At 34.0% G+C, this 17,917-nt stretch overlaps 2 protein-coding genes across 2 annotated transcripts in view; both read left to right on the top strand.

Moving 5' to 3' along the window:
• LOC104909022 (uncharacterized) overlaps window positions 1-4,935 on the top strand; it is a 45,452-nt gene extending 40,517 nt beyond the window's left edge. The window contains exons 17-19 of the mRNA XM_048633906.2: window positions 948-1,072; window positions 3,383-3,467; window positions 4,617-4,935. Coding sequence (XP_048489863.1) covers window positions 948-1,072; window positions 3,383-3,467; window positions 4,617-4,712 — 306 coding nt within the window. The 3' untranslated portion in view covers window positions 4,713-4,935. The remainder of the gene's footprint in view (window positions 1-947; window positions 1,073-3,382; window positions 3,468-4,616) is intronic.
• Window positions 4,936-12,497: 7,562 nt separating this feature from the next.
• LOC104909020 (protein MODIFIER OF SNC1 11) lies at window positions 12,498-17,633 on the top strand. The gene is made up of 6 exons (XM_010698196.4): window positions 12,498-12,999; window positions 15,103-15,180; window positions 15,357-15,521; window positions 15,973-16,033; window positions 16,121-16,183; window positions 16,293-17,633. Exons 1-5 carry the CDS (start codon window positions 12,674-12,676, stop codon window positions 16,157-16,159), a joined length of 669 nt encoding a protein of 222 aa, XP_010696498.2. The 5' UTR covers window positions 12,498-12,673; the 3' UTR covers window positions 16,160-16,183; window positions 16,293-17,633.
• Window positions 17,634-17,917: the final 284 nt, after the last annotated feature.

Genomic DNA, 17,917 nt, shown 5'->3' with positions numbered 1-17,917 from the left:
GAAAAATTGACAATAGAGGTCTGAACTTTGGGTGATAATTTTTAAAAGGTCTGAACTATTGATTAACCTGTGTAGGTCCCAACTTTAGGGGGTCTTAACTTTTAGCGGGCCTCGACGACTTAAAACTGCAGATTTTTTTTAAATCTCACCTAGTTCCTACATCCCTCCATCAATTAACCCTTTTGATGTGACCCAAGTTTTACAAGTGATGACCTATTAAGCCAGTTTTAAGTCACTAAGACCTGCTAAAAGTTAAGACCCCCTAAAGTTGGGACCTACACGGGTTAATCAATAGTTCAGACTTTTTAAAAATTATCACCCAAAGTTCAGACCTCTATTATCAATTTTTTCTATTTTAAGATAATCAAAAGATTGACTTAGTTTGAGAAGATCAACCAAAGGTTGACTTATTCAAAATAATTTTTCCTAAAAGATATATTAATTGTCAAGCAAATCAGCGCAAGAATGATTATAATGGGGGAATGGTTTATAAATGCATAAGGGGCTGTTTAATGTGGGTTTACAAGAGCTTCAAGAGTCATTCATTAACCTACAAAAATCTTATTTTTGGATAGCATTTTTAGGAGCTTCAATTCTACCTAAAAACTTGTTAAAATGGCCAAACACTACATCCATCCCCTAGAATAATTATTGAAAAACTTATCTACTAAAAGTATTATTTTTAATTTAAATAAAATATATAAATATAAATATAAATTAAATCAAGTTTGAAAATATCATCAATAAATAAATTTAAAAAATAAGATGATGTTAATATAACGGAAAATGACGACTAAAGGATAAAGATTATGAAAATTAGGAGCGAAATTTCAAGGTCTTACATATTTAGTACATGTTTGATATACAAGGGACTTGTCTTCATGTGTGGCATTCTTCTTTTCTAGTAATGAGTATAATATTTTCTAAATGGAACATCTATTTTTTAGGAAAAATATGAGAAGGCAATGACATCCGTAGCTGAAATGGAGAAAAGGGTGTTAATGGCAGAATCGATGTTAGAGGCGACACTTCAGTATGAATCTGGTCAAGCAAAAGCTCAAAGTTCACCAAGGTACTCAACCAATTCTACTTGAACTGATGCTTGAGCTCTCTTTGTATTTAATATATATGATAAAGCTAGCATTGTAATTTGGATAACTCCGGCCATAATTAACATTGATTTGCTTAATTAGGAGTCAATAGCTACACCATAATGTTGATTTCTACTAGCACCAAATTTTAAACATTGTGGTTGAGGTTTGCTTATGGTCTGATGATATGGTTATATGATTGAAAGTGCTTTCTTATTAGTGTAAGAATCTCAAATTGTTATCCACACAATTTTATTGTTCGAAACGAGTCGTCATTCAATTTTTTTAGAAAAATTATTAAATCACGTAAAAAATTTTGGATTCGACAGTAAGGTTACAGATTAGATTATGCACCATATTTACCCAAAAATTGGTCTTTACTTAATTCAGTGACATATTTCACTACAAATAACAAAATAAACATAAAACAATCAATTGCATAAAAATAAAAAAACTTTGAAATCAATTTTTTTAGCATATAAGATTTAATGATGGTGATCATATATATTATTAAACAACCAAATCGCTAGGAACCTAACAAGTTATCCAAATTATCTAATATAGTCATGATTTAAAATTGCAAGTCTAGTTTGACAATAACAAATAGCTGATCATGCAATTTAATAAAAATAATAAATCATAAATGAAAAATAATGTAAGCAAATAATCATAAGGTCACACAATTATAAAAATGGAATCATAAATCAAGATCTACATCATAAACAGTAGAAATTTTAATAACAAAAGAATTGAATTGTAATTAAGAGGAGGATCCTAAGAGATAATACCTATAAATCCTAGGTCTCAAAAAAATAATACACTTCGAAGTAAGCACATGTTTAAGCCTTGAAAATATTTGAGCACAAGTTTGTTATCTAATTAGAAATTTACGAGAGAATATGAGTATGAAAGTATAAGAGTGTAAAGAGATGTATAAGAAGTTTAATGTCAAAAATATCCCCCAAAATCGGAGATATTGAGGCAATAGAGAAAATGAAATACAAGGTTTTAAAATTAACCTGATAGATGCCGACTCGAACTTGCACATTGCACATTGCACATTGCACATGTGTGTCAGCAGAAGACCGCAAGTGTATCCCTGCTCTCGTGATTGTAGATTTGTATTTGATGAGTTAATGTGAAAACAAACGTGCGTCAGGCGCACAACTTCACATTTCATGCAACCAACTATTTTCAATTGATTCTTCATTATTCATAAATATTTGATATCCTTTGTCTTTTATTACATGTTGTAAATGAAATAAGGAATTCTAAAAGATTAAGTTTGATTTTTATTAAATTATTAATAAAAGAAATATTTGAAAATAACGTGAAAATTTATTGATTGGGCCTTTAAAATGGGTTTTAATACTTTTATTTTTGAAAAGGTTTTAAGACATGTTTTTCGGGCTTTAAGAGTTTAAACATGACCAGTCAAAATTGGATTGTATATTCAAATCTCTAGGTGCTAATATGGAGACACATGGTGTGTGCATAATTAATGTATTTGGTTAGCATTTATGGTGAAAATGTGAGAGGAGGTAAGGAAAGAAGTGCATATAGTTTTCTTTCAAATTTTCCTGATAGTGGAAGAAATATTTTGTTTAAAAGGGAAGAAAAGTTTATTGTGTTGTCCTATTCATTACCTTCCCTCATTTACTATCCGAATAAGATAAAAGACATGTCTTAATTTTTGTCGTTTACCGTCTCCCTAAATTCTCTCATAATAATATACCACAAATTGATATGATAAACAAATTTGGCATATAAATTGTAGGTTCAATATTTATGTTTTTAGTAATAAGTATAACATAGTTCAACCTTAAAGTATTTTATATTATATTTCGGAGAAGACAACAATGGATTCTTATGATAGTGGTTTACTTTTTTTTTTTTTTTTTTTTTTTTGAGGGGATAGTGGTTTACTTCTTATGACATTGAAGTGAGCTAAACACATAGAAGGAATGAAAATGAGCAACACATGTGTTACTTTTGTTGGTCTTCTTTTGTTGGACATATGAACATTGTAGGTGGTATATTTGGCCATTTTAGGAAGAGTTCGCATTGATGTTATCTATATGAAGTGTTATGAAAATGTAGCTCTATTGGTATGAACTATTGAGAATCGATGTATTGGGAGAAATTAAAGTAATCCCAGTATATTAGAAGAAAACAAAGATGAAGCGAGTGTAGATAGACCAAACTCGCAAGTTTCAATTGTAAATTGTGATAAAAACATAAATTTATTATTTCCTTTTATGCCCCTCATTTTTAAGTTTTAATGTCATTAGGTCCACACGTCCTCCTGATTCACCACACACAGGAAAAAAGATAGGTATACTATCATTTGGACTTGGTCGGCGTGATAAGAACAAGGTTAGTAATTCTTTTTAATCACTTCACTTTAAAATGTTTTGAGATACTTAATTAGAGGTAAACTTTATATAGAAAGTAAGTTAAAATATGAAATGTGTTAATAAGCATAAATCTAGTGATGATGACATTGATATATTAGAGATATGAATCACTAATATGAAACAAAGAACTTCCTAAAGAAGATGGAAGGGAAAAATTCAATTTTGGAATGATATTTTTTTATGTTTTATCGAAGATGCTTTAGTTGTATGGATTATAATTTTAACATAATCTCAAGATTTTAGCTAATGACTAAAATAGTTCATAATCAATCATTACATATAATTAGTTCAGTTTTTTTAATATGTCGATAAAGTCTAGTATATATTGGTTAACTTTTCAATATTTAATTTTCGTTCTTTATTCTAAAAGTTACTTAGAGTGCCTTCAGATGAACAGTGCAATGAGGAGTGTAACAGTATTAGCTAGTTATAGAAATTTTAACTTATTTAGTTTCTAAACACATTTGCCAATGTGCAGCTAATTAAGCAGAATAATGTGCTTCTGTGAGTGAAATTGGAGATGATTGGGGGATCATCCCTTTGGAAAATACAAATGTAAAAATTGTCTTGAATTAGGGGAGGTGGAGACTTTGCATTTGTATATCTTCCATATTTTATTAAACCAAGTCCTTTTGCAATTGGAAGTATTTGGAAGAAAAAAAATGTATTGCCCTTCCTTCATCTTTTATGTCTTCAGATAAGAGAATATTATTTTAAACCCTTCCTCTTCGTTTCTCCTAAATTGCTATTTAAGACCAATGAGGAACTAGATTATCTGAGTTTAGAAGTTCATCATAGGCTAAGCTCCCATAATATACTCACTAGATCACGTTTTACAATTGTCTAGCTAAAATCAATGAGAAAATAGTTTAATGTGTACCTATTTGAAACTTATATTTGAGTATAAAATTTGATAAGAAAAAAAGGGGACAAGGAGAGAAGTATTAGATCAGATGACAATCAACAGTTGTGTTATAACTTGTAAAATGGTACTCTTGTGTTGAGATCATATTCAATAGTATATTTTTTAAATTAGCTCTTAATACTATTATCATTCATGACTATTTTCGCAGTGTTGTCTAACTAACTAATGTTGAAAATGTAACAGGAAAGATCATGTAATGAGGTGACTCCGATGGAAAGCAAACTAATAGGGAAGAAAAATAAAGAAGATAAGCGACAAATATATGGTGAGGAGTCTTAAGAGACGAAACTAACCAATAATGTTATAGAAAATAGAACTTGACAAAATGAAGCATACGATCATCAATGACTCATCATAAACATATTGATCGATGTCTTAATCTTGTACACGTGCTCATACTTTTGAATTCGCGAACAACGAGATTCATGGACCATACTTTGAATATATGATGTGTGTAAAAAAAGAAATCTAATTGCCATCAGAAGTCCCTAATTTGTCAACATGTATAGGATCTAAATATCTTTGTTGTCAACAGTCACGCTTACTTTTTCATGCTTAGTAGCCACCCTTTTGTTTAAAACGATGATTTACCCATTGTTTAAAACGATGTTCTATAAAAAAAGATACAAAATGATCCGGAAAAGAGTATACAATGGTTAATTAATAAATTTGAAATAAAAATGGGAGTAGGTAACCAACCCAATAAGGAGGAAAATTCGATCCACTTACAAGTCCAAAGAAGGTTCCAAACTAAAACCCATTGGCAATAGTAAGACTAGTTCATGTAGCTTAAAATGTGGTATTTTATTCCGTCTTTCTCAAACGTGAAATAACTCACATGTGTACAACAAACAAGGGGTTCAATACTCCTCCTCACATGCTTATTGCTGCGGTCAAAAAGTGGCATATTGCGGCGATTTTGGACGCGCAGCAATTAAGGGGGCAGCAATAGTTAATTAATATATTGTTGCGGTTTCTAGGTAAAACCGCGGCAATATAATTATTTTATAGCAGATTTATAATACACCTATTGTTGCGGTTCCTAGTCAAAACCGCAGCAATAGGTACTGGTATGTACATGTAAAAAAATTTTTTTTTTTTTTGCATTTTGCCATTAAATTTGAAAGACAAAAAAGCTAAAAGAAAATAAAACATTACTGATTGAAATTAATGACAAAAAATTATTATACAAAATTCAAAAACATACAAAAAGACATATTGAAATATATTATTATAATATATTTAAGGCAGGTTATAAAAAAGTTAAAATTATAATACCAAAAAAAATAGATCTGAAAAGAAATTCTAACAATTATCATAAAAAAACACCCAACATAAGAATAGAAATGTAACTCCAAAAAAATTATAAGAAAAAATATATACAACAACTATAATATAGTAATATCATAGAACACTAGATTTGAAAGTAATCGTACACATGTAATTACAAAAATATTATAATAACAACAATTACAAAAGTAATAACATTTACAAAATAACATCTCTTCAAAAAAAAAATAACAGAAATTCCAAAACAACAACTCGACCGCGAGTAGAACGAAGTGAAACGGCGGTTTCTAGAACGAACTGGAACGACGGCCGACCGCCGCACGAACGACGAATGAATGGCCGACCGCCGCACGAACGACAAAGGACTGGACCGCCGCACGAACGACGAAGGACTGGAACAACGAAGAACTGGGACGACAAATGAACTGGAACAACGACGGATGTGGTTTCGCCAGAACGGAACAATGACGGGAGGCGTGAAACAGATGTGGTTGGGTGGTTAAAGCTGAGAGGAGAAAGAGAGATGCGTGAGAGGAGAGGAGAGAGAGATGCGTGAGAGAAGAGGAGAGAGAGAGAGATGCGTGAGAGGAGATCAGAGTGAGAGATGTGAGGAGCGGTTTCTTTAGGGTTTAGTGAGAGAGGTGCCATATTAAATACTATTAAATAATATTGGGCTTTTATATTGCTGCGGTTTTTTATAGAAACCGCAGCAATACATTTAAAATATTAATATTTTAATGTATTGCTGCGATTTCTTTTAAAAACCGCAGCAATATAGCTGGTCAATTAAATTTGAAAAATTATCCTGTTAATATCTATTGCTGCAGTTTTGGTTGGGAACCGCAGTAATAAGTTTATTTTCAATTTATTATTTTCTTATAACTTGGTTTATTGCTGCATATAGGTAAAATCGCAGCAATAAGCAATTATTCTACTAGTGATGGGACCGTCCTTAGAATTAGAGTGCACTAATAAGGTACATAATAATAATCCTCATTGGGAGTGAACATCCAATAGTGACTACCCCTTCTCTCATCGCTTGACAAAATCTGAATATGAACTATCCAACAACATGGGCTCTGATACCATGATACATTTGATCAAACTTAAAGTGGTCATGGCAACTCAATAAGAGGGAGAAGAGTTTGATACACTTAAAATCCCAAAGGAGGTTCCATACTAAAAATAATTGGCAATAGTAGGAGTAGTTTGTGTGGTATATTCTCTCATCTTTCTCCAATGTGGTACAACATATATGTGCATAATAAACAAAGGGTTCAACAACAATAGTGAAGCTACATGTAAGTACATGTTCACGCAATGTTGTATATTCATAGCTAAGCAAATGATGCTATAGATGATGGCAACTCAAAGAACATATTCACACATACTAAATAAGCTAAATTTCTTAGTATAATGGAAAAAGGAAATTAGGGGTACAAAATATTTGTTTGATGATGAAAATTCTAATTTAGTATTTTAGCTGTTACATTTCTATATAAAGTAAAAAATGATACTGCTTCAAGTAATGTTGATAACAACAATCTTATATCCAATGTTACAAACACATGCAGAAAACTGTAAAATTAAAACTCTATTGGGTTGACTACCACCAAAGTACGTCATCATTTCCTGGTCAAATAAATATGCAGTTCCACTACAACCCCTTAGTTAGAAAATTGGAGATATTAAACTTGAACTTTGAAACGAAACCAAATATTTCAATTAACTTAAACAAAATAAAGTTTTACAGAATTGTTGAAGCTATGATATATAGTGCAGTTCCAAACAACACATAAGTGTCGGATATTGAGAAAAGAAGAAAGATGAGTTCACTTAAAGGCTACTCCTCTATTGCCAATTGGTTTAGGATAGAATCTCCTTTGGGCTTGTAAGTTGTCTAAATTTTCCTCCGTTAACTAGTGTGGCCTAGGCCCATTTAACGTTTGACAACTAAACTTGCATGATATCAAAGCCCATGTTGGGCCCAAATATGATGTGTCAGAATTTTGAGCAACACACATGTGAGTGTAGGTTAAACAACTTAATAAGTCTGAGGAGTTACTCCTCCTATTACTAATTGATTCTAGGATGAAACCTATAATGTATAATATATTCCAAAACAACACATGTTAATATCTCACATTGAGAAAAGAAGAGAGGTGATTTCACCTTATAAGGCTAAGGGGATACTCCACTTGTGATTTAAGGGGGAACCTCCTACGGACTTGTAAAAAGGATTGTCCCTTCAACTAATGGGTGCAGACCAGACACATAATTTTTAAATGAAACATTTAGATTCTTAATTTTCAAGAAAGAATCACAAGTTCAATTATTAATCAAGTCAATTATAAACTGCATTTACAACTTGTTTGGTATATTTTTTAGTGAAATAAAAAGGGGAGAAGAAAGGATGGGAAGAGAAGATAGATGACTATCTGTCTCATTGTTTGATACAATGAAATGATATAAAAAAAACTATGTTTGGTACTTAAGTCAGAAAATGAGAAGGAAAGGGGAGAAAAGTCGATAAGTTATGTTTTCTATTTGATGAAAATACCTCCGAATTTGGAAGGAGAGAAAAGTAAAAAAATTATCATGTCCAGATTTATTGTAAATGAAGATTTACAAATTTTCAAAATTCAAAATGCGTATTTCTAAGTTTTAAAATGTTTATAAATTTAACTTAACTTTGTATTGGAATGAAGATCTTGAATAACTCAAAAGAACACTATAATTAAGTTTGATCATTAGAATTAAAATACATCATTTTAGATTAACATACATTAATATTTATTTTATTGTACACAATATTCCTTTACCCCCTTCGGCTTTTATTAATATATACATCTTTTTGGTGCACATTTGAGATACTAATTAAAACCTTAATATTTCTAATCATCAATAACCAACAATTTATAAAAAGTTGATATTTGGATAATATATATTGACATGAATTTAACAAGATCTCACATGATCATATTTTTACTTAATTAAAAATTACAAGAAATAATGTTGTAATTTTTAATTAAGTAATTTGTAATAATGCTGCAGCTCCAAAGAGTAAGTTTATTCTATGGCTTGGGTTGCATAACAGAATGGCTACTACAGACAGGTTAAGTTTGTGGGGTGTAAACTGCAATACTACTTGTAGTTTATGTAGGGGGGATGATGAATCTGTTCAACACCTTTTCTTTCTTTGTGATTATGCTAATGAGGTGTGGCAGGGTGTGTGTAACAAGGTGAGACTTACTACCATTAGTAGCAGCCTTCACAGCAAAGCAAAACAGAAGTAAGGGAAATTTTTTGTCATGGCAGTCACTGAATGTTTTTATGCAATATGGAGGCAACGTAACAGTCAAATTTTCTCTCATACTCTTCACTCAGTGGATGATGTAATTAGAGATATTTTGTTTAGGGTTGCTGTTAGATGCTCTGATGAGGATAGGCATAGTATGATTATGTAGGTTTGCCTGGTCTAGGGTGTTATGTAGCTATGCTAGCTTGTGTGATTAGCATCTGTAATCACCATTCTTTTGGTAATATAATTCTTCATTTGCCAAAAAAAAAAAAATTACAAGAAATAGTCATATATGCTAAGACTCTTAAAAGTCAAAACGAGTAAACTAATAAAAAATGTAAGAGTATACGTTAGGGCTGGCAATCAGGTCGGGTTGGGTCAATTTCAGGTCGACCTGATTTATATTTCAGGTCGAAAACCTCAACCCAAACCCGACCTGATTTATATTTCAGGTCGAAAATGTCAACCCAAACCCGACCTTATATATTTCGGGTTGACCCGAAATCAACCCAAAATGACCTGAAATAACAATTTAACTAAAATACTGCCAACTTAATTCACAAAGCACTTGTAGATGTAAAAGATAAAGTTTCAACTTTCTTACATTCAAAACCATAAATTGACCACCAACTTCAAATTACAAAACATAAAATCCAAGATTTAACTATTTCTTGCAAAAAGTAAAATAAAATAGTTCAAATGTTCAATTCACTCAAAATAGAAATCATTAGGTCTGACTATTTCCCATGGCAGCATCAGCATGTGGACTTTGAGCAGCACTTTCAGGTGGACTTGGAGTTGGAGTATCATCAACGTTGAGAGCCATGACTTTCCCACATAGATCTTCCATTTGAGGATTAATTTTTGCTACATTAAGATACATAAAATAGAAGTAATTAATATTATTGTTTGCTAAGCTTTGAAGAGAAGTAATGTTGCTGAAATTTAGAGAACTTACATGTCTTATTGTCTACTGTCTAAACAAAGAAACAGCAAAAAAAAAAATGAAACCATCAACATTCAAGTTTCAACAATGTCAGCAGTGAGCACTCAACCAGCAACATTTAAAAAAAAAGTAAAAACGAAAATAAAACGAAACCATCAACATTTATAGAAACCCAGCAACATTTACAGTAAAAACGACGAAACTATCAACATTTATAGTAAAAACGAAACCATCAACATTCAAGATTCAACCATGTGAGCACAGAGCAAAAAAAACGAAAATAAAAACACTCGAAACTTAGAGAAGAAACAGCAAAAAAAAAAACGAAAATAAAAATGAAAGTAAAAAATTAAAAATGAAACCATGAAAATTGAAAGATGAAACAGAAAAAACACGAAAATAAAAACGAAAGTAACTAGATTTAATCCTTTAGAGAGAAGTAGAGAACTTACTGTTAGCCTTTGAAGATTTAGCAGAAGCAGAACGTATTTCAGATGGCGAAGAATTTCGAAGAACTAGGGTTTTTTTTAGAGTAGTCTCTGTCTCTCTCTCTACTCTAGGGTTTGATTTTTCAGATTGCGGCACAATAAAAAATGTTTAGGCGCTTAGCCTTATTAGTTATTAGGGTTATTGACTTATTGGGCTTGGCCCAATATTATAAGAAAGTTTATGTTATTTTTATTTCAGGTCATTTCGGGTTGTTTTCAGGTTCAAAAACTCAACCCGAACCTAACCCATTATATTTTCAGGTCGGGTTGGGTCGACCCATTTTTTTTTTCGGGTCGAAAATCTCAACCCAAACCCGGAATTTTCAGGTCAATTTCAGGTCGGGTTATCAGGTTGGGTCAGTTTTTGCCAGCCCTAGTATACGTCAATTTTCACCTATGTGCACAAATCACAATGCTATTGCTCGCACCATCTAGAAATCATTCAAAAAGGGATAAGATGGAAAATAGGGAATGGGGACAGAATATTTACTTCTGGCTAGATAACTGGCTTTCTCATGAAAACCTTATAGAACTCACCAAACAATCACCCAACCAACTTGATTTAAACGTCAAACTCAGCGAATTCATCTTACCTCACGACAGTTGGGATTGGTCAAACTAAATACCCTGTTACCGGCTAATATTTTGGCAATAATTAAAGGAATTCCGCTACCATCCACTGACACCCCCGACACTCCCGTTTGGGATCCAACTTCTAATGGGGAATTCACTGTCAAATCGGCCACATGGTTAGCTCATAACATCAACACCAAGGAACATCAATGGCCTTTTAAATGGATTTGAAAACTCGACCTCCCTCCTAAATTGTTAATTTTTCTCTGGTAAATATGTCATTCTAGTATTGGAGTTCGGAGTGTGCTCCACAAACACAATATTCTACCAATTAATACATGTGCCCTTTGCACCAATCATGAAGAAAAAACCATCGATCACCTTTTCGGGTCGTGTCCTAATCTCAATCGGTTCTGGAATCTTCATGCACTTCGCTCATGGCTTGGTTTTTCATTAATCAACAAACCGTTGCTACCGACTCTCCAAACCCTTAAAAAGGACAAAAACAAAACTGCAAAGCTAATATTTCTTTTATGGACCATCTTGGAATCTTCATAAACTTCGCTCATGGCTTGGTTTTTCATTAATCAACAAACCGTTGCTACCGGCTCTCCAAACCCTTAAAAAGGACAAAAACAAAACGGCAAAGCTAGTATTTCTTTTATGGACCATCTGGAAGGAATGATATTATTTTTAACAATCAAACTCTGAATCATTACAGAATCTTCCACAAAGCAAAATTTCTACATACAGAATGGTCTATCAGGACCACCATTGACCATAATGATTCCACATGTACTCCATATTCCTCCACTCACTCAACCTCCACTCAATCAACTCTAGCTACTCCATATGTCACCCAAGTATGGTGGTCCCCTCCACCACCTACGGCGCACAAGTTTAATTTTGACGGCTCAGTTTGTGATGGCTCTGCTTCCGCTGGGGCCATCATCCACGACTCACAAGGCAACGTACTCAAAGCATGCGCATACAACCTCGACACAGCTCAGGTCTTCATTGCTGAAGCAACGATACTTCAAAAGGGTATCTTCCTTGCTACTCAAACCGGAATAACAAGTCTTTACATAGAAGGAGACTATCTACTTGTTATCAACGCGATTCAAGGCAAATGTACACCACCATGGCAAATTGCCAACATCATAAAAGACATACAGGAGTTTCTAACATCATTCTCCCATAGGAGCACTCAACACATCTATCGAAAGGCATACACAGCGGCAGACTAGATTGCAAATGTTTGGTCATTTGATTGATGCACCTTTTATTATTGAAGATTGTACAAATTCGACTTTACACTTAGTCATTGTAAACGATATATTAGAACCACCCATCGTGCGAAGGTTCTCCTAATATTCTTTTTTCTTAAAAATTCTAGCCATCTACGCTTTGCTAATTGCTACCAGTCAATCTTATACCACCATCTGATCATAGTGTAACCTAATTCTCAACCCATCAAGAAATAGAAAAAAGAAAAGGGGGAAACACAAAACCGACCTTCCAACTTTCCTTACATTTCCCTTGCTGAACAGTCCAACTTCTCTACTCATCTCTCTCTCTCTCTCTCTCTCCTCTCAAGTCCCACCTTTCTTCTGTAATCTTCCTCATCCCTTCTTCTACACACATGGCGACGGCTACACAAAATTCCGCATCCCTAAAATTAGAACCAGAAAACCCTAAAAAAACCCTAACCTCAAATCTCACCGACAAATCCACCACCAACAATTCCTCCGCCGACGCTTCAATTGATAACAACAAGGAATCAACTGATGACGACTCTAAGGGTGCTGAAACTGTTCAAGATACTACCACCACTACACTCGTTTCTTCTACTGAAGTTACTGCTTCTGCTTCTGCTAATGATGTCGATAAGAAGGTTCGTAGGGCTGAAAGATTCGGCGTTCCTGTCCAGTTGTCTGAGCAAGAGAAGCGCAATTCTAGGGCTGAAAGGTATTGCACTTTCTCACTTTTTACTTATTCTTCTTTTTCGTCTTTGTTAGCGACTAAGCGTAGTGATGTACATGAGATCTAGGGGCGACTGGAATGAAATGTATCTCAAATCTACTTTAAAACTAACAAGGAGCAGAAAATTAAAGAAATGTTTGAGGAATGCATCGAATATATGTAGCTACCAAGAAAATTAGAACCTTAAGATTTTACAGATTCCATCCTGAAGAGTTAGGAACAATTTATTTGGATACCTAATAAGGAATACAAGCGCTATGTGATGGGATGGAGCGAGTAGTAGAGATGACTGTCTAAGAGATTAACTGGCAATTTATCTTTAACTTTGGTGACATTTTTATCAGTATTTTTGTGTGTAGTAGTATTCTATGTAGCTGTCATTTGTGAAGTTTGAATTGTTTTTTGATCATATTGCATTTCAACCATGATTTCCCGTTTTCTTTTACAAGTATTAGTAGATTTTGGACGAATTTTAAGCTCATCTTCTAGATGTACAAGGGTAGTTGTACATCAAGGGACATTTTTTGAATCAGCAATGCAAAAACAGTACAAGAATATGAATAGTATGTGGATATATTTATTTGTGTTGATCTTGGAGATGGACTGCATGGTCCCTTAGATTATGGTCTTTTGGCTTGGATTGTTTCCCCTTCATTGGCATTTTGTGGAAGATTATGTCTGATTTTGTTGCTCTGCGTGGAAGACTATGAACTGGAGTAATTACTTAATATCTATTTAACTCTTAATTGGGATATTAAGGAAAGGCCGCTATTATTCAAGATAACTGACTTTCAATGATTAAGCCATTAGATGTGTAGGAGCCATGAGGCACTATCCTTTTATTTTAATCCGTAAACAAATGGGAGCAGAACTTGTTCTATGAAATCACCATTTAGAGAATTGTGATTGGCCAAGGGGCTAGTTTGCTGTTTCTCAGATCTTTTAAAGAGAGTGTGAGCGTTAATTGGTGTTTATATCTTGATGGGCTCATTTGTTGGACTTAGAAAAAGTAATTTTTTTTTTTTAATAAATTATGAATGACAAGTTACTTTTTCTTTTTTTTTTTTGGGGGGGGGGGATACAGTGAAAGAACATTGCTGACGACAATGACATCTGAATACAATCACTAAGAAAATATTGAGGTTCATTAAGAATGCTTGCCAATCACTTAAAAATCACAAAGAAGATTAGTTATTCTAAGGAGATTGAATCTTGCTAAATGGTTATTCTACTAAGGAGATTCAATCTTGCTAAATGGTTATTCTACGCAATTACTATAGGGCTTTTGGTTGAGGTAGTTACTTGAAGCCCGATGAAGTAACTGGGTAATCGCTTGGAAGCTAAAATTAAGCCATTTTTATTTTTCCTAAACTGCATGTGCACGACACTTAGTCATGTCCATTGAAACCGGTTAGCTGCTTGAGCATAGGAAGCATCAAGCATGGCCTAGACAAGCAGAATACTTGGACGCCCCAGGCGACCCTTTCCTAGCACCAAGTCATAAGTCGGAGCAATGGCTCTTTCTTCCTTTTGGCCTTGCCTACTTAAAAGTGTGTGAAAGGGTATAGAAAGGCTTGGGTGAGGCGTTGTCTTTGAGGTGCACACTCCGTTGCACTAAGGTGCAGCAGCTGCTTCAATTTATTGTCTGCCACCTGTTTTGACAGACACAGACTTTAATTCTAAGAAGTTTGCCTCGCGCTTGCGTTTTGTGAAGGGTCTATGGGACTATTATTTTTCTTATTGTGCCTTCCGTCTTTTTTAAAAACCATTCTGACATCAAGAGTTGCCTTTTGTTGTGGAGTTTGTGTCATTTTTTATCTATATGGTACTGTTATAAAACTCTGGGATTTATAAGGGTAGGTTTGACACTAATGTCTAATTGAATTATCAAGAAAAGCAGCTACATTCATCACTGAGTATAGATGTAAATGCATCCAGCAAATTGTCATGAAAACAACTTTTGTGTCATCATTGATTTAATTGGTTCTAGAAGTAGCAGGATTTGGATTGAGTCAATTATTATCAAATGTGTCAGATTAGTTGACATTCTGCTGTACTTTTTGCCTGGCTCTGCTTTGCACTTATTAGGTTTGGCATGGGTGGTGGTGGCGGATCAGAAGCATCAAAAGCATCTGAGGAGCTGAAGAGAAAGGCTAGAGCAGAGAGGTCTGGCACAATCTTATTAGTTTTGGGTGTTTTGTTTTATAAATTTTTGTAGCAGGACACCTTTCCATTTCTGGCTTAATTTATCATCATAATTTGTTTGCTAATCTGAATTATTTAATTTTTTTTTTTGAGGGGATCTGAATTATTTAATTGGTGCTGTGTAAAATTGGTTCCAGGTTTGGGCTTTCTGCATCAGCTGACGAGGAAGCAAAAAAGAAAGCTCGAATTTCGAGATTTGGTTCAGATACAAAGACAGACAGTACAAAGACAGACAGTAAAAAGACAGACAGTACAAAGACAGACAGTCTTGAAGAAGAGAAAAGGAAAGCAAGGGCTCTCAGGTCTTGGTTCTTTGCCATTTTAATATTCTATCTTAATGTTATTCTATTAGCCTAAACGTGGTAGCTAGTATGGATCTAGGTATTTACTAGTCCCTCTGTATACAAATATTAAGAGTAAGTGCTAGGAAAGTATAGGTCTTTCTTTGGTAGATAGTGTAAAAGTGAGGAGAGAAAATTGATTAAGAGAGAGAGTGCTAGTGGAGGGATCTACATCACGTAGCTTACAAAATATAGAGAGAGTTAGTGGAGGTGCTCATGTCTCACGAGTTGAGTAGATTCACTGGGGTAAAATCTCCATTTAAAGCAAGAGGCCGTTCGTTTGTCGAGGACTCATCAAAATAGTGTACATGATGTCTATTGTGGACCGACCAAAGTAATATACAACTCATTTTTGGATGGAGTATTAGTTATCTCTTTCTTATTAAACCTGTGTCCCTTCTTGTTTTTACAGGTTTTCACAAACTTCTCCGAATGCTGTGCCACATGTCAACGGAAAGGAAGATGTTGGTTCGGTAATAGTTGTGGCCAGATGATTCTCAATCCTGGACTTTCAAAATCTGTTTACTTATTTTGCTGAAGTTTGTCTCTTTCTTCAACAGAATACTGCAGTAGAGGGCAACGCTGATGAAGGAGCTTGATTACTGGTGCAGATTATTTTCATAGTAAGACTTCTCTCTAAAAAGTTAAAGTTAGGATTTCATCTGACTTGGCATGGTTTTTACACTGCTGATGATATTTATGAATCAACCTTGTTATCTGTGGCTTTTGCAGGTGTAGCGCAACTTCTTTTTTTTTTCTCCTTGTTCTGTGGCCTCAATACCTTTGACAATCAATTCAGTCTTTGAGATTGCTGCTGAAGTTTTGAGTCAGTGGAAGATGTTCACCTTGTATTCAGAATCCGCTTTTACCCAGCAAAGCTTAGTTTTAGTCAAGAATCTCCTCATGAATGGCATATTTTCTAGATCCGATGGTAAGAATATAACATGTGGACCTTAGGAAAGCAGTGTTCAATTGCAAAATTTAGCTAAATGTGATCCTATATGGGCTTTGTCTGTATGTTGGATAAGGGATGATTGCAAATTGATGTTTCCAGAACCTGCAAAAACTACCATTATGTTAAGTTTTAAGTTTGTGTCTTAGGTGAGCAGTATGGTGGCTGGTTCTGTGCTATTTTTCTTTTCTTATTTTGGTTTCCTGGGATATTGTGGTCAGTGTAAAAGAAACATTCTCTTTTGATTGCTAATATATAGTAATATTAGTGGGGCTGTGAAATATGTGGGTTGAGGTTGTGTTGGGGATTTTAAGTGGAATGGATTGGTATAACTGCTTAACCTGTAGTAAGTTTGGAACCGATGGAATCGTTACTTCATGGCTCTAGATGTACTCCTTTTGCTTTATGTGAACAGTACAAGTCCAGAAAGACGTCTTTTCATTGGGATGATTTTGAAATTTACGTTTTCCCTTTTTATACTGTGCAAAAAATGGTTCTCGGTTCTAAATTTTCTGATTTTTCCTTGATTTTCCCCCTAATGGTTTCGGGATCATATCTAGGATGCATTGTAATCAGGTTGATTTTAATTTTAAACTGCATTCTGCTTTTCCTGAGTTAATTTGTTTTCTTCTTATAATTATTATCTTTTCCTTCTCGTAATGTGTGGTATTTTGATAAGTCACTAGGTTGCAATAGGGCGTTTAGGTCTTGAGTGTATTGTGAAGTTACCATAGGGAGGTAGATAGCAGAATTCAAGTTTCTGCTTAGCCAGGTAGCTGACTGAGTGAAGACTATGTCAAGCATTGAGCTGCTGTCCGTCTTGATCTCTTTAGCTTGCAATATACTCATGATTTTTTTTAGTTTGCTTAGTTGTGCCATAGTATCATTTCAGGAGGTTCTTGACTATATCAGGTCTTTGCTGGGTAAATTGCCTATTTTGCCAATGTGAATGGAAGGTGAAGTTGCTGAGATATGGAAATTTTGATCTTCAAGATTGGCTACTGTAAAGATATTTTGTGCATGATATTGCAAGCTTGAAAATTTTATTTGTTTGTCAAATGTTTTGCAATGAGGACCATGTAACTTCAGGTAGGTATTCTAATCATAATTACTTTCTGATATTTGTTTTGTTTTGTTTTGTTCGCTAATTATGGTGTGAGATAACTGATTTACTCATTGCTTCTGTGCTTGGCGTACACGATGTCAAATCCACTCCTTATGAGTGGCAACTGTGTTGATGGAATGCGTATCCACACATGGATTTTGTACTCGTAATCTTACAAGTTGAAGTAGACTTTTTAACTTTTAAGAATCAAAGTCTGGTGAATTCAATATACTAACTGTGCATCTGATAATTAGATAATTAAATTAATCTTAAACGTGGGAAATACCGACTCCTTGTGTC

The sequence above is a fragment of the Beta vulgaris genome, chromosome 7 (assembly GCF_026745355.1).
Source record: "Beta vulgaris subsp. vulgaris cultivar EL10 chromosome 7, EL10.2, whole genome shotgun sequence".
In the NCBI taxonomy this organism is placed as follows: Eukaryota; Viridiplantae; Streptophyta; class Magnoliopsida; order Caryophyllales; family Amaranthaceae; genus Beta; species Beta vulgaris.
The sequence above is the reverse complement of the archived record's forward strand: the minus strand, read 5'-3'. Positions and strand labels throughout refer to the sequence as shown.